The sequence below is a fragment of the Oncorhynchus nerka genome, linkage group LG4 (genome assembly GCF_034236695.1).
Source record: "Oncorhynchus nerka isolate Pitt River linkage group LG4, Oner_Uvic_2.0, whole genome shotgun sequence".
Lineage (NCBI taxonomy): Eukaryota > Metazoa > Chordata > Actinopteri > Salmoniformes > Salmonidae > Oncorhynchus > Oncorhynchus nerka.
In genome coordinates, this window is record NC_088399.1 from 42169291 (window position 1) to 42188989 (window position 19699).

Genomic DNA, 19699 nt, shown 5'->3' on the forward strand with positions numbered 1-19699 from the left:
GTTGGAGTGTAGCCTGGCCCCGGTTTGGCCCTCTGGGAGTGAGGTTGGAGTGTAGCCTGGCCCTGGTTTGGCCCTCTGGGAGTGAGGTTGGAGTGTAGCCTGGCCCCGGTTTGGCTCTCTGGGAGTAACAGCAACAGTCACACCTCTCTTGGCTCTTGTCTCTGCTTGTTTGGGTGTTCACATCCATTATGCATCAGTCTAATTATAGCGACACAATCCCAATGGATTGTCTGTCAATAGCTTATCACCTCACCAATGGACAGGTGCAGAGATGAGTGATGGAGATGTTACCATCATTATCATCATCCTCTTCATCGTCATCTATACAGGTACAGGTAACTGACAAAATAAAGGAAACACCAACCTAATAGGGCGATGAGCCACCATGAGCCAGAACAGCTTCAATGCACCTTGGCATAGATTCTAAAAGTGTCTGGAACTCTATTGGAGAGATGTGACCATAGCCCCTCTAGTAATTAGTAGGATTTCTATGTCATAAATCCTCAAAGTTCCAGAATGGGGTGAAAATGATGGTTGATGGTGGTGGAAACCGCTGTCTCAGGCGCCACTCCAGAATCCCCCATAAGTGTTCAATTGGGTTGAGATCTGGTGACTGAGACACACACACACTTTAAACCCCCTATGTTCCTTTGAGATCCCTCTTTCAAAGTCACTGATCTATTTTAGCCATGGTAGCCAAAATAATGGGCAACTGGACATTTGTATACAGTACCCTAAGCACGATGACCCTAAGCATGATGGGATGTTCATTTCTCAATTAACTCACCAGTGTGGAAGCACCTGCTTTCAATATACTTTGTATCCCTCATTTACTCAAGTGTTTCCTTTATTTTGGCAGTTACCTGTATGTGTGCTTAGCAAGCATTTAGTGTTGTTGTCAGTAGGGTAAGACACTCCAAGGTGCCATAATATCAAATCAAACTCTATTTGCCACATGCGCCAAATACAACAAGTGTAGACTTTACCGTGAAAAGCTTACTTACAAGCCCTTAACCAACTGTGCAGTTCAAGAAGAAAAAAATATTTACCAAGTAGGTTAAAATTAAAAGTAATAATAAAAATGAACACAATAAGAATAAGAATAACAAGGTTATATACAGGGGGCACCGGTGTACCGAGTCAGTGTGCAGGGGTACAGGCTAGTTGAGGCAATCTGTACATGTACACCCGTGGCCAAAAGTTTGAATGACACAAATATTAATTTTCACAAAGTCTGCTGCCTCAGTTTGTATGATTGCAATTTGCATATACCCCATAATGTTATGAAGAGTGATCAGATGAATTGCAATTCATTCCAAAATCCCTCTTTACCATGCAAATGAACTGAATCCCCAAAAAACCTTTCCACTGCATTTCAGCCCTGCCACAAAAGGACCAGCTGACATCATGTCAGTGATTCTCTCGTTAACACAGGTGTGAGTGTTGACGAGGACAAGGCTGGAGATCACTCTGTCATGCTGATTGAGTTCGACTAACAGACTGGAAGCTTCAAAAGGAGGGTGGTGCATGGAATCATTGTTCTTCCTCTGTCAATCATGATTACCTGCAAGAAAACACGTGCCGTCATCATTGCTTTGCACAAAAAAGGCTTCACAGGCAAGGATATTGCTGCCAGTAAGATTTCACCTAAATCAACCATTTATCGGATCATTAAGAACTTCAAGGAGAGCGGTTCAATTGTTGTGAAGAAGACTTCAGGGCGCCCAAGAAAGTCCAGCAAGCGCCAGGGCCATCTGCTAAAGTTGATTCAGCTGCAGGATCGGTGCACCACCAGTACAGAGCTTGCTCAGGAATGGCAGCAGGCAGGTGTGAGTGCATCTACACGAACAGTAAGGCGAAGACTTTTGAAGGATGGCCTGGTGTCAAGAAGGGCAGCAAAGAAGCCACTTCTCTCCAGGAAAAACAGCAGGGACAGACTGATATTCTGCAAAAGGTACAGGGATTGAACTGCTGAGGACTAAGGTAAAGTAATTTTCTCTGATGAATCCCCTTTCCGATTGTTTGGGGCATCCGGAAAAAAGCTTGTCCGGAGAAGACAAGGTGAGCGCTACCATCAGTCCTGTGTCAAGCCAATGGTAAAGCATCCTGAGACCATTCATGTGTGGGGTTGCTTCTCAGCCAAGGGAGTGAGCTCACTCACAATTTTGCCTAAGAACACAGCCATGAATAAAGAATGGTACCAACACATCCCTTGAGAGCAACTTCTCCCAACCATCCACGAACAGTTTGGTGACAAACAATGCCTTTTCCAGCATGATGGAGCACCTTGCCATAAGGCAAAAGTGATAACTAAGTGGCTTTGGGAACAAAACATCGATATTTTGGGTCCATGGCCAGGAAACTCCCCAGACCTTAATCCCATTGAGAACTTGTGGTCAATCCTCAAGAGGCTGGTGCACAAACAAAACCCCGCAAATTCGGACAAACTCCAAGCATTGATTATGCAAGAATGGGCTGCCATCAGTCAGGAGGTTGCCCAGAAGTGAATTGACATGCCAGGGTGGATTGCAGAGGTCTTGAAAAAGAAGGTTCAACACTGCAAATATTGACTCTTTGCATCAACTTCATGTAATTGTCAATGAAAGCCGTTGACACGTATGAAATGCTTGTAATTATACTTCAGTATTCCATAGTAACATCTGACAAAAATATCTAAAGACACTGAAGCAGAAGACTTTGTGAAAATTTATATTTGTGTCATTCTCAAAACTTTTGGCCACGACTGTAGGTGGGGGTGAAGTGACAGTGCACAGGTAACAAACAGCGAGTAGCAGCAGTTTACAAGAGGGGGGGGGTCAATGTAAATTGTCCTGGGGGTAGAAGCTGTTGAAGAGCCTTTTGGTCCTAGACTTGGCGCTCTGGTGCTGCTTGCCGTGCGGTAGCAGAGAAAACAGTCTTGGGTGACTGGAGTCTTTGCCAATTTTATGGTCTTTCCTCTGACACCATCTATTATGTAGGTCCTGGATGGCAGGATGCTTGGCTCCAGTGATGTACTGGGCCGTTCGCAATACCCTCTGTAGCGCCTTATGGTCAGATGCCGAGCAGTTGCCATACCAGGTGGTGATGCAACCGGTCAGGATGCTTTCAATGGTGGAGCTGTAGAACCTTTTGAGGATCTGAGGACCCATGCCAAATCTTTTCAGTCTCCTGAGGGGGAAAAGGTTTTGTCGTGCCCTCTTCACGACTGTCTTGGTATGTTTGGACCATGACAGTTCGTTGGTGATGTGTACACCAAGGAACTTGAAATTCTCGACCCGCTCCACTACAGCCCTGTCGATGTTAATGGGGGCCTGTTCGGCCCGCCTTTTCCTGTATTCACGATCAGCTCCTTTGTCTTGCTCAGGTTGAGGGAGAGGTTGTTGTCTTGGCACCACACTGCCGCCAGTTCTCTGACCTACCTATAGGCCGTCTCATCGTTGTCGGTGATCAGGCCTCCCACTGTTGTTTCTTCAGCAAACTTAATTATGGTGTTGGAGTCGTGTTTGGCCACACGGTCATGGGTGAACAGGGAGTACAGGAGGGGACTAAGTACACACCCTGATCTAGTCTGGCCTAAGTACACCCCCTGATCCCTGTAACCCTACCTGTAGCCTCTCATCTGGGGGTTCTGGTTCAGCCGATCCACCCAGTATGGGAAGATCACTCATTACCACGGCTAATTGGAGTGTTGACACTAATGAGTCGCATTGTAGCACTTGGGTACTGTGACATTCATGACCAAATTAACCGGTTACTCCCTTTGTTGGGATGTTTTAATGGGTTCCCTCTGGTATCAGAACACACATGAGACAGAACAGAGTGGATATTGCATTACAACTCTCTCACCTGATCATTGAATGACCTGGATGAAAGTTCTGGAAGAGTGGGTGTTGTCTATAAAACATCCTTAGGAAAGAGTCACAGAGTAGGAGGCATACTGCAGGTGTTTTAGGAGGTGCTGGAACTAGTGAAGGTTTTGGAAGAGCATATTCTTAATTCCCGTACTCCTTCCTACAGTCTAACCTTATGTGTGTCTTTTCTGCGTAAGTCTGTGCACGTTTCACTGAGTGTGTTACATCCCCTCCATAACTCACACAGGACAGATGTTGGTTTTTAATCACTGCTCAGAATAGACAGAGTGATAAAAATAGAGGAATGTTTAATCTCATCCTGTCCCGCCGCACTGGTTTATGTCCTTTCACTACTTCTCCGTTCTCTCTTCATCTTGTCCCTTCCATCTCCCGCATCTGTTTTCATTGTCTGTTGAGGGTTGGCCCTGAATTCGACCCTCTTATTTGGATTGAATAAGGATGGTTGTATTGTACTGTACCAAAGTAAAAGATGTGTAGTAAGTTGTCTCCCCTTTTCCCTGTCTTCTGCCAGGACCCAACCAGATGCCATCTTTCAAGAGGAGGAAGAGTCTGATGAAGAGGCTGACAAGGAACCAGAGTGGAAGAAACGCAAGATCTGAGCCGCAGCAACCCCTTTGTGTGTGTTTGCGAGTGTGCACTGGTGTGTTTGGATATGTGCATGTTTTTGTACTTTACTGTACTTGAATCAAATGTAGTGCCGTTTATGATCTCCTGAGAAACAGTAATAAAAGGGACAGTCCATCCAAGTCACACTCGCAGTACTTTTACCTCATTATACCTCATCTCTTTGATGCTCATAGCATTGTCTTTGGACCTGTAGAGTCCAAGATCAACCCAGATCAAGATTCTATTGTGATGCATTATGCTCCACTTAGAAACCAGATAGATCAAGGTGGATTCTATCAGAGTTCACCCTCTTGGACGTCCACTCAGTCTTAGTCATGGACTGAAGGACGTGCATGTGTTTCCTTCAGTGAGTCACTCCTTCAAATAAATATTTATTTAGATGTTATTTCTAGTGCGCAGTTTCACTTGCAGGACTCAAACATTCCTAAATATTGATGGGAAAAGTGAACATTTTGCATGAAAATGAATGATTGCGTTCGGAAATACCAAGACAACTCCATGCCATGTGGTGTAAATTACGATCCATCGTGTTGGAGAATAGTTTGGGGGGTATGAATTGACTAGAAGGTTATGTTTCTGTCCATATCAGCAGGTAATATATCTGTTATACATACCCAATAGAACTATATGGGTAACAAGCTGCTGCATAGCTAGAAATTTTTTAAATATACTTGAATCGCTTCCTTTCACCTCACCCGGAAACTAGATAGTGACGACAGTCAGCAGTGTTGTCCTAAATCTCTTGTACAACCTGTAGTGTCTATAATTACGTTAGTGTGACAGAAAAAGCTATGCCATACAGTTCATGGATCACATGTCCGTGTTCATTACAATCCCCTGGAATGTAGCCTCTGGTTAACCCACCAAACAGTTGTGTGGGATTGAGAAGACCATTCAGTTTCAACAAGTTCTACTATAGTGCCTTTAGAAAGTGTCAGTTGTCTTTCACGGGTGTGACTGAAGACAGGCATGGGAAGGGTTCGATTTGTCTTTCCTTCTTAGTGAATGAAATCGCAAAGGCTGTGCTGCGCTTTGGCCTGCACAAACAATCATCCCAAGAGATCTGGACTAGAAAACGTGTTCTTAACACAAATCCTCGAAAGCTGCTCATTATCTGGGCTGTGGCCAGATCGCCATGAAAAAGCCTCAAACGTCCTGAAAGCCGTAACAACTCCCAAAGGAGCGTGGCTTAGCCAAGCCCCAATCCTCCTGCCCAGCACTACTATTCCAAATGCTGACGTCACCAGCCACTGGCTCCAGCAGTGTATGTTACCGGCCCGGGAATGCCACAATGTTAGAATGCAGGCGAGCTATGGGTGATATCACAGTCCACCCATGCCCAGTGTGATCATCTGCCTCCTTTAGTAGTGGGCAACGGGTGTGTTGGGGCTCTGTTTGGCACTACGGCCCGTATAAGTCATGGAGGAGTCAGAGGATCAAATCTCTCCTCTGTTTTAGTCTCAAGTTTGTCCCCATCTCCTTGCCGCCAATAGCTCAAGAGAGGGGCATGTTTTGGCCGGTAGTCCAGGCGTGAAGTCTTGATCCTCACAGGACAGTTGTGTGTACATAATCAGTGCTTTCGTTTTATCCACTGGGGGAAAAATCGAGGTACATCAACCTTGAGGTGTATACACACCGGCCGAAGTTGACTGACTCACTCCGCCTGGCCAACTGTGCCATTTTCTCATCAGCGTATACATATCTTCTCTGCACGGTGGAAACATTCCCGCTGAGTGCCTCGATTTACAGCATGGTGTCGCTTTACAGCAAGCTTTTGTTTAGCGTACAACCCTGGGCCAGCGTTCAGGAATGCACAACACGAGGAGTAAAGCACTAGAGAGCCTCTATCTCCTCTCTCTAATCCGGTCCTACGACTCCCTACACACACCTACAACCCTCAACCACCCTCTCCCCTGACCCGCCCTAACTTCGAGTGCTGATGACAACCCCCCCAACGCGATGATACATTATTCCACAATGAGAAATACTTTTGCACTCGCCTTGCTTACAGTCTTAGAACAGTCTCCTTTTCTCTTTATATTCTCCACAAATGTATGTCGGGGAGAGAATACTTATGTTATGAAAGACCTTTCTGGCTGTCGAGAACCTGGCAATCTTTTTCAGATTCTACAGCTCACTGAAGCAACAAGCATTTAGTATTCAACAGCCATCAGACAGACATTTTGATAAAAATGAGTTTAATTCTGTAAAAAGTTATAAAATGAGTATTGTACAAAAATAAAGTTTGTTGAGGGCTTTGGTTCAGTAACACAAAACATTACACTTTTTCTTTCGCAGCCGATTATAACACAAACATGGGTCTGAAAACAAAAGAAGCAATCCTTTCTGCCTGGTGTTGGCACTGCAGATTCCTCTGCTTTTACACACACCTTACCTTCACAAAATAACTGCCAGCGTTATGAACACACAGGAAAAGGAACACTGACAGTTGAGGAAACAACCATATGTGAAGACAGAGGGGGAGTGGTCAGACACAGTTCACACACTTAAAAGTAACATAAGGAAAGGTAAGGGCCCAAGAGGCTGCCGGAAAGGCTTACACAGAAATCAGTTATTAAAGGGGATGATGATCCAATTGATAAAAGCATGCTGTGATTAAAGGGGTCGATCTTTCTCCGACAGTGTTTGGCCTAAATTCATCTTGATGCCGTGGATTTGTTCTGTGTGCTGGGGGAGATTATGGGGCTAAAGCTGGCTTGGTTTCTGTTGGGTGAGCACAGATACTCTGGTCCATAATCCATGCTAACATCAAGGCCTGTTCTGGGGCTCCCTTTCTCTGGGTTTCACTCAAAATCTCTTCTATATGGACATGGGCATAGTACCATAGTAATATGCTTTGAAGATTCCTCTGTTCGTGTTCTTTTCTGTTAAGTAGTTGTTTTGGGTGAGGATTGATGGTATGCTGTATAGTGTTCACACTGAGCATGCCTGGTTACCCCAGTGCTCCCCTCTCTCCCCTTTAGTAATGTCACAATCTATGTCCGTCTCTTTGTTGTACTGTCTGGCCCTAAGACATGTATGTCGGCTTGGCTAAGAGTGACAGCCAGATCTCCCTTAAATGGTTTTAAACACCAGGGTGCCTTTGCCAGTGGGAGTAGTGGGCTAAGCTGCATGTTAGAGGATCGTTTTCAAACTAACCCCAGATCAGTGAGAAAGACCTGTGTCAGAGCAGAGACAACAGAGACAGAGACACTCCCAGGAACGCTAAAGCCTACTGGGACAGTAACCACTACAAAGCCTTTGCCCAGACTTGGTGTAGAGCCAGGACCAGGCTGAAGGGTTGAGATATAAGACCCTGGCAGCCAAGCATACATGCATACCATCAACTTCTGCACTGTGATGGCCAAAGGACACTGGGTCCATTTTCCACAGTCTCTCAAGGTTTTCATTATGATATCAGAGATTTTCTTGTGGTCTTTTGTAAAGCGGTCAGTCAAATATTACTTTGCAAATGGTGTGATTTGAAAGAGAATGAAAGTGCGTTGAAAGCAGTGGTCCTGAAGGCTGCCCATAACCATCCTGTCCTGTACCTCCTGAGGTCCTTTTGTTATTCTGCCTATAATTCAACTGAGTCTTCTTTTAATGTGGGGAGTATCATTGTAGGGAAGGCTGCACAGCTGTCTGGGATAACCACCGGCAGTACGACTTTATTCTGTCCTAAAAAATAAAAAAAACGAGAATGTAGGGTTTGAATGCTCCTTGTAAACATGCCATGGTTTTGCCAGAAGTCTGTTTACCCCTTTACTTTGATAGAGTTAGGAGTGAGGAGCAGCTGACTGGTCTCTCCCAAGCCCTCAGCCCCTAACGTCCCAGGCCTCTCCATCCTCTCTGCTTTCCATTAGTGACAAATGAGGAACACTGTCAAAGACGCTCAAACCTGGCATCCTTCAAAATGATCGTAAAGCAGAGATAAGATTTTTTTTGTTTAGAAAAAGGTTGAAATTGGTCCACTCCAGGCTGTCTTTCTCTCTGCTTTCCCTCCCTAAACCTGATACCTTATGTTATTCTCATAAATCCATGATGTTTTGGAATCGGCAGTGGGTTTAGGATTATCTACCATGGAATTCAGATACAAACTGTACAGCGTTTGGAAACAAAAGGATGAGTTTGATTGGTTATGGCTGCACCTTGAACCCAGTTGTTTCAGCACAATCTGATTTCCCTTAGAAAACACATGCTCTGCTTTGGCACTATCCAGGACAAAACAAAGCTCAAATAAATAAGGAAAATCATAAAAATGGACTGCAATAAATAACAATAAATTAGTTCAATCTTAATAAATACATCTCATATATAATTTGAAATATTTGTGATTTTACATTGGTGTGTAGCACCAGACAGTCTCAGCTGTAGGACTAAGCCAGTCAACAGGTTGAAGAGTCCTCTCTACTTTATTTTCTCCCGTTCATTGTGAATGTAAACTTTAAGCTCCAGTCTGTGCAGTGGAACCAGAACACACTGGACTGCAGCTAAAAATACTCATCAGGACGAAGTCTGTTCTCACTGTGAGCCTCAGGAGCTGACTACGTTCCTGGGAAAATAGATGCTCCCAGGAGAATCTGACGTTTTGAGGAACAGACCAGCTTTCAATATCCAGATTTCCTCTGTCTGGTTCTGTCTCACCAACTCCATTGCAGGCAAGCCTTTGAGTCTAACAGCATGGTTCAACAGGTAAATGAGACAGTATCCATGTAGACCTCCAAGGATGGGATCCAACCATGAAGTGAATACTCAGCTGAATTGACAATGTCTCTTTAATGGGCTGTTACACTGAATTCCAATGTAAGTTAATGTCAGTCATCAACTGGCATTAGAACATAGAGGAGTCCCTTCTCCACTGTGACCTGACTTGGGCTCTGGATCAGCTTAAATCACTGGAGGTTTGGGGACTACACCATCCCTGTTCACCCCTTTGCAGCTTCTCAGGAGTAGGACAGGACACGCTAACACTGGCCATGGGTCCTAAGACACCACTGGAGTGGACTATCTGTCTCACGTTCCGTTATTTTCCACTGTGTTCCTTCCCTTGAAAAGGTAGTGCCAGCCTCCGAGAGGCTTTATGTCACTGCCCGCTTCCTTTCTGTCTGTCAGCACTTTGCCTTTTCTCTCTCGTTTTCATCTCTCCCAGAGTCAAACACAACCACATTTGCGGGCGGAATGCTTCTGCAGAATGTGGTAGTCCTCGTTGTTGTCATCCAGGAACGACAGGTCGTCGTCAAAGGCGATTGGTCGACAGCAGGTGCGGGAAGGTATGTCCTTGACCAGCTTCTTGTTGTGGGTGAGGTTGTTGAGGATCTTGTCATAGTTGGTCTCTGCGTCTGAACAGGGGCCGCTGCAGTATCGGAAGATCAGCTCCTCTTTGGTCTGGTAGCCCAGACCTAAGTCTGTCACGTTGAGATGGACCTCTTTTAGCAAGCAGCCACGGCCTTCAACCGGCTTCGTCCGCTGCTCCCCTCTTTCACTGCTCCTCCCTTTGCCCCCTCGCCCCCGACCCTTCTTCTTCTCCGTGCGTCCTCCTCTTGCCCGTCCTCCTCTCCCCTCTCCTCTCCCTCCTCCTCCTCGGTCCGTGTTTGCTGCTCCTCTCTGTCTCTCCTGCTCTCTCTGCTCCCTCCTTTCCCTTGAGCCGCCGGCGGGCTCGGATGATCTCCTCAGTCTGCCAATGGTAGCCTTGATAAAATCCATTACGTCATCAAACTGGTCCGGATATGGGCCTGTGATGTCATCTGTAAGAGAGAGGATGCATAGAGGAAATGACTGATTAATGCAATAGTAAAGTTAATGCATTAAAGTGACAACATATACTGTAGTAATAAACAATAGAAGTAAAAATAGTGATGGCAACAATTTGAATGTTAAATCACTATAGAGTTTCCCTATGACAAGGTAGCATTGCTTCAATAACTGTAACAGTTGACAGTTCCATACAGAAGATTGTTTCAGTAATTCTAGTTATACTTCTTGGAACAGACCACCTTCTCTTTCCCTTTTTAAAATAGTGAATCAGAGCTTCAAAGCACCGCTAGAAGGGAATCATATGGATTGTGATATGGAGAGAGACGATTTCATCTCTCTTCAGCACTTATTCTATTTCAAATTCAAAACATGCAGGAAGCCCTCCGCCATCTGCAGAGGGAAACAAAACCCCAGAGAGCCCTTTGATCCTCATGTAATACACGGTGATTCCATTATAGTGGGTTTAAAACCCTCCTCCTCCGCATCGCTTAAACGTCTGGCAACCCACTCAGAAGATCACAGAAAACATTATTGTTGAATGACTCAATTAGTATGACACTAATCATATTACCCAATATGAATGTCAGGTGTATGATGTTTTTTTTCTGTTTTAATGTGTGTGTGTGGCTAGCTTTTGTGCGTGTGTGTGTTCGTTCAGTGGAGGTGGGGTTAGTAGAGAAGGAATGCCCTTAAAGCTAGCCTTGGCATGATTTACTCCAGGCCTCAGTAGACTGGCCTGTGTGTGGCGGGCACAGGGCACCCAGGCAGGTTGTGTAGTGTGTCTATCTGCCAGGTAGAGGTGTCAGTAGCCCAGCCTCTTCTTGCCGTTGGGAGTCACCTGTCTCACCTGTCCCACTGCCAGCGTGCAGGTCATCTGATCCACCCAGCTCCACGGCTGATTGGGCCGTCGCGGTGGTATCGGGTGAGCCAGGGACCAATCTGTTTAGACACCCTGTGCCCTTTGATTTAAGCACCTTCTATTGTGTGGCTATCAGCTGATGGACGATAGAGTAGACAGACAGACAGGGATAGCACCTATTCTACACCAGCTGTCAGACACAATTGTTCCACAGCCCAAACGACAGCAACACCTCCCGGCTCTCCCCGTGCACCTGTTTCAAATGTTCTCCAGAATCACGTTTGTTATGATTTAGAGATCAGTTCTGAAGTCTGCCAGGTGTAACGCTCCACTGAGAACAAAGTGAAGTCCTGACAAGGCATACAAAAAGATTTTTGTATTAAATACTTCACTTCATATAGTTTTCTAGCCTAGTGGAGCATGCACCAGAAGCCAGACACAAGTATCTCTAGAGGCAGTGGATCAGCTGCAGAGACACTTGGCTCCAAAGGTTTCTTGGAACTGGTACAAGATTCATCGCTTACCACAGACATCGCACCCGAAACAAAAGGCCAAACCTCCCATTGAGTTCCAGGGTTGTTTACACCTTGGTGCATTGTTAACGGTCTTAAGTTACAGAACAGGCTGAGGTGATGTCACTCACCGCCGCTAACTGAATATGAGGTGAGGGGAAAAACATCTATCTGTTCTAAATGTTCCATGCCTTATCTAGAGCGCTGCACAGTTTACTACTGTGTAAAGTCAAGACTGTTATGTTATTTTAAACAAATGGAATTCCTTGCCCTCGAAGATGCTTAAATGAGCCTAAACACTATTTTGCCCTTGTTGGTTTTGACTCTGCCATATTGTCCAGTCTTTCTCCTGTGATCTGCATCTGTTTCCATGTTCCTTTACTCTAACTTGGTTCGGGATAAAACACAACACGCTATGTTTTCTTGACAGGGAGAGGGCCCAGGTCCTGCAGTCCCAAAGAGACGGGGGTGAAGATAAACAAGCAAGAGGAATGTCAGCTCTAGCCTCTGTTTGGAACTGAGGAGCCGCACTCACTATTTCTTGCTCCTTCTGCCGCATGGATGTTTATACCATCAGCGTGATGCTGCCCACAGCAGTAGATGTTTTTACCATCAGTGTGATGCTGCCCACAGCAGTAGATGTTTTTACCATCAGTGTGATGCTGCCCACAGCAGTAGATGTTTTTACCATCAGTGTGATGCTGCCCATAGCAGTAGATGTTTTTACCATCAGTGTGATGCTGCCCACAGCAGTAGATGTTTTTACCATCAGCGTGATGCAGCCCACAGCAGTAGATGTTTTAACCATCAGCGTGATGCTGCCCACAGCAGTAGATGTTTTAACCATCAGTGTGATGCTGCCCACAGCAGTAGATGTTTTTACCATCAGTGTGATGCTGCCCACAGCAGTAGATGTTTTTACCATCAGCGTGATTCTGCCCACAGCAGTAGATGTTTTTACCGTCAGCGTGATGCTGCCCACAGCAGTAGATGTTTTTACCATCAGCGTGATGCTGCCCACAGCAGTAGATGTTTTTACCATCAGTGTGATGCTGCCCACAGCAGTAGATGTTTTTACCATCAGTGTGATGCTGCCCACAGCAGTAGATGTTTTTACCATCAGCGTGATGCTGCCCACAGCAGTAGATGTTTTTACCATCAGCGTGATGCTGCCCACAGCAGTAGATGTTTTACCATCAGCGTGATGCTGCCCACAGCAGATGTTTTTACCATCAGCGTGATGCTGCCCACAGCAGAAGATGTTTTTACCATCACAGCAGTGATGCTGCCCACAGCTGTAGATGTTTTACCATGATGCTGCCCACAGCAGTGATGCTGCGTGATGCTGCACAGCAGTAGATGTTTTTACCATCAGCGTGATGCTGCCCACAGCAGTAGATGTTTTTACCATCAGCGTGATGCTGCCCACAGCAGAAGATGTTTTACCATCAGCGTGATGCTGCACACAGCAGAATATGTTTTTACCATCAGCGTGATGCTGCACACAGCAGAAGATGTTTTTACCGTCAGCGTGATGCTGCACACAGCAGAAGATGTTTTTACCGTCAGCGTGATGCTGCCCAAAGCAGAAGATGTTTTTACCATCAGCGTGATGCTGCACACAGTAGTAGAGAGAACTGTTTAATTAAACCTACTGTTAGACAAACTGCTCTGAAGTAGGTAGTCAGCAGGATTTATCAATGACTAGTCTGGCCCCATGGGCGCCTCAGTTGAAGTGCCCTTCAACAATTAAAAAGTAGGTGAAAAAGGTAACTCAAATAACCAAATTCAACCTAGCTAATTTCCGATTCGGACAAAATTGTTTGACTACATAGGTAGCAAAACTGTACTTCAAATCTATGATACTCCCCCACTTAACATTCTGCTTGACTAGTTGGGCCCAAGCTTGCTGTACAACATGAAAATCCGTTCAGTCTGTCTACAAACAGGCTCTCAAAGTGCTTGATAGAAAGACCAATAGCCATCATCACTGTTACATCCTCAGAAAGCACAAAAATATTGTGCAATACACTGACGCATGTCTTGTATTCAAAGATCCGAAATGGCCCGGCTCCTCCCCCTCCACTTAGTACTTTTCTTCAACAGAAAACCCAAACCCATGGCAGCAGATCCACAAGGTCTGCCATGCGAGGTGACTGTATAGTTCCCTTAAGGAAAACACCTTTAGTCAATCTGCTTTCTCTGTGAGAGCTTCCCATGTCTGGAACACAATGCCATCAACTGCACCACCTATAGCACCTTCACAAAAAACATAAAGACATAGCTAAAGGCCAGTCAGACTTGTGAACACATTCCCTAGCTGTGTATTGTATCTTTCCATGTTGTCTGTAGCTTGTGAGGTGTGGAAACACTGTTGCTTTTATGGATTTTGTTTAGTTGCTTTTTGTGTTATGTTGTTCTGTCTGCGTGCTACGTGTTGATGGTCCTATGCGGCTCTGCATGTGCTCACTGCTCATTGTTTGTCTGTATTGTATTGTACTGTTATTGTCATTATTTTTAATAATCTGCCCAGCAACTGCGGTTGAAAATTAGCCGGCTGGCTAAACCATCACTTTTACTGAAATGTTGATTAATGTGCACTGTCCCTGTAAAAAAAAAATAATAACTCAAACAATCAGCCCTCAATTACATTGACTGCTGTCCCTTTATATGGGATAAGCTTACCTTGCTACAATATGATCCATAGCAAAAGTTCATGGCTTGCAAGACTTTAACCCAAGTGTGAACCCAAGGAGACCCTGTTCCTACCAAAGGAGCGCCCCCGACTCTATTTAAAACACATAATCCTGTATGTGCCATACGGAACACATGGCAACCTATGGCCATCACATAAACATATGTATCGGAGTATATACCCCGTTTGTTTTGATAATCAGGCCTTTGAACAAACTGGGTACCAAACCATAAATGGTATGTTGAATGTGCATTTTCCAGCGGTCGTGTTTGTCACCCTCTTCAAACCCATACACACTTTAAGGAACTGAGAACCAGTTGACTACTCAGTACTGCAGTCGCTTTATTGCTATGGTTTTGCAACAGGGCCTCATCAAGCCACTTTATTAGTCTTCTGTTAGAGAATCCTTTTCTAGAACACGGTCTGATCTTAAAGCGAGAGTCCTTAATTGAATTAACAACAAGGCAGTCACCCCGCCTCTGTTTTAGTAAAAAGCTCAGGGATTGGCCGGGAGAAATGTAAGCACTCTCAAATTAATATACAGAGCAATGGATACAAGGACTGACCATCAAAGATATAAAAATGATTGTTTTAACCATGTTTTGTGGCTATACAGTGTTTGTTTACATTTACATTGTAAACAATGTAAAAACAAGCTTATATAGTAGAAGTCAGAAGTTTACATACACCTTAGCCAAATACATTTAAACTCAGTTTTTCACAATTCCTGACATTTAATCCAAGTATAAATTCCCTGTCTTAGGTCAGTTAGGATCACCACTTTATTTTAAGAATGTGAAATGTCAGAATAATAGTAGAGAGAATGATTTATTTCAGCTTGTATTTCTTTCATCACATTCCCAGCGGGTCAGAAGTTTACATACACTCAATTAGTATTTAGTAGCATTGCCTTTAAATTGTTTAACTTGGGTCAAACATTTTGGGTAGCTTTCCACAATAAGTTGGGTGAATTTTGGTCCATTCCTCCTGACAGAGTTGGTGTAACTGAGTCAGGTTTGTAGGCCTCCTTGCTCGCACACATTTTTTTCAGTTCTGCTCACAAATTATCTATAGGATTGAGGTCAGGGCTTTGTGATGGCCACTCCAATACCTTGACTTGTTGTCCTTAAGCCATTTTGCCACAACTTTGAAAGTATGCTTGGGGTCATTGTCCATTTGGAAGACCCATTTGTGACCAAGCTTTAACTTCCTGACTAATGTCTTGAGATATTACTTCAATATATCCACATATTTTGGAGCAGTGGCTTCTTCCTTGCTGAGTGGCCTTTCAGGTTATGTCGATATAGGACTCGTTTTACTGTGGATATAGATACTTTTAGACCGGTTTCCTTCAGCATCTTCACAAGGTCCTTTGCTGCTGTTCTGGGATTGATTTGCACTTTTCGCACCAAAGTACGTTCATCTCTAGGAGACAGAACGTGTCTCCTTCCTGAGCGGTATGACGGCAGCATGGTCCCATGGTGTTTATACTTGTGTACTTTTGTTTGTACAGATGAACGTGGTACCTTCAGGTGTTCGGAAATTGCTCCCAAGGATGAACCAGACTGGTGGAGGTCTGCAATTATTTTTCTGAGATCTTGGCTGATTTCTTTTGATTTTCCCATGATGTCAAGCAGAGAGGCACTGAGTATGAAGGTAGGCCTTGAAATACATCCACATGTATACCTCCAATTGACTCAAATGATATCAATTAGTCTATCAGAAGCTTCAAAAAGCCATGCCATCATTTTCTGTAATTTTCCAAGCTGTTTAAAGGCACAGTCAACTTAGTGTATGTAAACGTCTGACCCACTGGAATTGTGATATAGTGAATTATAAGTGAAATAATCTGTCTGTAAACAATTGTTGGAAAACTTACTTGTGTCATGCACAAAGTAGATGTTCTAACCGACTTGCCAAAACTATAGTTTGTTAACAAGAAATGTGTGAAGTGGTTGAAAAATGAGTTTTAATGTGTATGTATGTGTATGTAAACTTCCGACTTCAACTGTATTTGGGGCTCTGATGGGGTACGACAGTTCATGAGGCATTCATAAGTTATATTCTCCAATAATCAATGGGTATATATCACAAGTCCAAAAATGGATGTAGCAACCAAGAATTGTAGCTTTAATCAGAAGAAAGTATATTTGACTCACACTTCAGCAGGTGATAAAACACTATCAGAGTCTTGACTTACATTTATCCTCCATGGAGATTTCCTGCAGGCTGTGAGACTCTGACTGGAACTCTGGCTCTGGTTCCTCCGCAGACAGGGACAGAGAATCACTGTACCGATCCGAGTAGTGAGCTCTCTTGGCTGGCTGAAGGTTTTGGTAGAGGGGGCGTGTGGAGACGGAGCTCAGGAGCAACAAACACGTGGCCAAAACATCCCATAACTTCATCTTAGACTCAGTTCCTATGAAGGAAGCTGCAAGAAAACAAAACAGGCGTGTGAGGTGGATCAACCTTTGAAATAATCCTACATTTACAAATGAGATTAAAATGTTAAAGATATGTGTAGGCTGTGAACACAAGAAACATAGGACATAGTGCCAAAATGGGCTTAGTTTGGTCATCTTTTGAATTGCAAGAAAATATTACAAGCATGAATATTTGATGTTGATACTATGAAGGATGGGAATAAGGCCTAATAGATACTGTAGCTCCTGACTGGCACATTGTTGACCTGCTTTGATACAGTGCGGAAAACAGTCTTGAGTCATGATGACATCTTTCGAAATTCATTTGGCAATAGCAACCATCCTTCATGTCAAGAGGTTATTCCCATTCAACAACAGTGAAGCCAGCCAACTTGCTGTATATATGATGTTTTGTTGGCTATTGTGTTTTGGGACAGCTATTGGGGATCCAAATTAACAAACTTCAGAGACCATTATTTACATTGTATCAAGTTGTATATCTTTCAACAAAAAATGTCAAATATAGCTAGAAGGTTATAAACGCTATATGTAGGCTAAATATAAACTGTTAGCCCATGGTCTTTAGGTTGACATGGTCTAGATCTAATCTATAAATATGATTTCATATTGAAATATCCTATTACTTTTAGGGACCTCCATAGCTTCTACATGATACAAAATATTGATATTACAATAATGTCGTTTTAATGATTGTTTTTGTATATGATGGACATTCTGATCCAAAGCACTTCGATACAACACATTTTTGACCTATTTGAGTGATCATTTACGAGTGCGTGTTACTGAAATGGATGGCCGTCACAGGCAAAGGGTGCGCCTCTACTCCACAATTGGTTTATGGACGCACCATGCATAGAGCATTGGCTTGTGTTCAGTAGAAATGTGCCAGATGGTGAATCCCTATTGCTTATGTGACTATTGTTAATTGAGCATTTGGCTGCAGCTAAAGTATGTCCATAGGGTGTACTTATTGAACAGGCTTAATGCATTAAATAAATTACTTCCGATTTGCAACTAATACCTAGAACATTTGGCACACTGTTAATGCGTGTTAGAATGTTTATTTTCCTTTTCTGTACGTGTTTTATCCATTGTGAATGCTTACTTTGTAGGCTGATCGACATTCAGAATAGGTCTGATATCCTCAAAATTCCTTCATCAATACTATAGTAGGTTAACAGCCTACATAGCCTACACAAGTGCATCTCATTTACAAAAAATAATATTGCACAATCAATAACTGATTGGAAGGTGCTTACCTTAAATCTGGCCCTTGCAGACCTGCAATTGTAGCCGTATTAAAGTCCAACACACAGCGATGCATTTAACGTTCCGTGGTGAGTATGAAGTACTTGTATCCAAATGATATATTCAGACTGTACAGTTTTATCTGATCACATAAACAAGATCCGATGCGTTCAATTTAAATGACAATGTAAAAAAATAAAAATAAGTAAAAATGCCACTCAGAATTAATGGAACTCTGTAGCCTACAGAGCGCCCAACCATGCGTCTGCCCACAGGTAGGCTACACGCTTAAGTGGCTAGCTGGCCAAAGTGCCTCTGCGCTGTCTATCCAAGCGCTCAATCGCAAACTAATTGGATGCTGGTTTCCACATTGGAAATCCGAGAGAGATCCACCATCATCAACTGCAAGGAGTCAAATGAAGACATCAGCTTTACCGACGCCGAATTGCTTTACCGGCACCGAATCCGCTTTAAAGAGACAGTTTATTACGTGTTACCTTAAACTTTTTCAATGAGAGAAAATCAAATCATCCACCGGACCAACATAGAGTCAAGAATATTTACTTGATGTTTTCATATCCCCAATGGACTTGGTATTCTAATAAAAAACGAGGGCAATGTGTATTCTCCATTATATCCAAGTGGTGTCCGTGCAAGGAGTGAGATGGTTGTCCACATGCGGGCTCTGTATATTCTCTCCAGACTGGCACTGTCAGTACAGATGTGCAGCTGTCTGCGCATCACGCTGTACGAGTCGCAGTAGACCGCCTGGATAGATTTATAGCTATGAGCGCGCTGACGTTTCGAAGAGTCCGCCCTCCTTTTCTCGACCTCTGCACAACCAAACAGCAAGTACAAACAGAAGTACACGCAAACTCACATCTCCAAAACACCCCTGGCGCTCCATTTGCTGGGTCGCAGTTTTGGGATCTCTTTAGGAGTATGTCACTCTCCTAATGTCCTGGGGTTAGATTTCAGCAATGTGGAAGGCGATTTGGAGACGTTCGTTTGCTATACATGTTCCTTGAATACACTGATCTTTACCGCGCGCACTGGGTGTCGGGTTCCAGCTACTCATAGATCAAATTAGGATGCCCACCACACTTATTTACTAGGACAGACTTTAAAATAAGTGTGATGGGCATTTGTGGGTAAAGGTGTAAATATGTAAGTCCTTTAATATTTTATGCATATGGCACAAGATATAATTCTCCAAAATGTTATGCACTGCAGCAGCTGTAGAATACCCATTACATAACCACTGGGCACACACTGGTTGAATCAACTGTTGTTTACATGTCATTTCAATGACATTATGTTGAACAAAGTAGAATAGACTTTGAATTGAAGTCTGTGGCCAGTGGGAAGTATTCAGATGCACACTATAGCTTGGAGCAAATGGTCACTTAATAACCAGTGTTTGGTGTCGTTTTGCCTGCAGGGGTCTGTGTGGCCCACAATAGAGCGGCTATAAACCCTCTGTGATGTGGTACCTGAGAGGCCTGGTCCATTAGCCCTCCTCATTTACACTCTAGATCTCTTTCATCTTCAGGATAGCTACATTCTTCATGGTTTTACCCAACTGTTTATGAATTTAACTCATTTCTGTGTTGATGAGTTAGAATACACCCAGATATTTTACACATTCAAAAATCAAACATTTCGAGAGAAGGATTTTTATTTATGTT

At 43.7% G+C, this 19699-nt stretch overlaps 2 protein-coding genes across 2 annotated transcripts in view; one reads left to right on the forward strand and one right to left on the reverse strand.

Moving 5' to 3' along the window:
• The window catches only part of LOC115125345 (WD repeat-containing protein 70), a 77774-nt gene extending 73152 nt beyond the window's left edge, over positions 1-4622 (forward strand). The window contains exon 18 of the mRNA XM_029654852.2: positions 4384-4622. Coding sequence (XP_029510712.1) covers positions 4384-4471 — 88 coding nt within the window. The 3' untranslated portion in view covers positions 4472-4622. The remainder of the gene's footprint in view (positions 1-4383) is intronic.
• Positions 4623-6686: 2064 nt separating this feature from the next.
• On the reverse strand, positions 6687-18732 carry gdnfa (glial cell derived neurotrophic factor a). Its single transcript, XM_029654862.2, has 3 exons — positions 18023-18732; positions 16520-16750; positions 6687-10243 (listed from the first exon to the last, which is right to left on the reverse strand). The coding sequence occupies exons 2-3, from the start codon at positions 16722-16724 to the stop codon at positions 9651-9653; spliced, it is 798 nt and encodes a 265-aa protein (XP_029510722.1). The 5' UTR covers positions 16725-16750; positions 18023-18732; the 3' UTR covers positions 6687-9650.
• Positions 18733-19699: the final 967 nt, after the last annotated feature.

Excerpts from the sequence above, each read along its gene's own strand:
- gdnfa (XM_029654862.2), bottom strand. The coding sequence starts at position 16,724 with ATGAAGTTATGGGATGTTTTGGCCACGTGTTTGTTGCTCCTGAGCTCC. Across the intron at positions 10,244-16,519 it reads AATCTCCATGGAGGATAAAT|ATGACATCACAGGCCCATAT; the intron begins GTAAGTCAAGAC and ends TCTCTCTTACAG.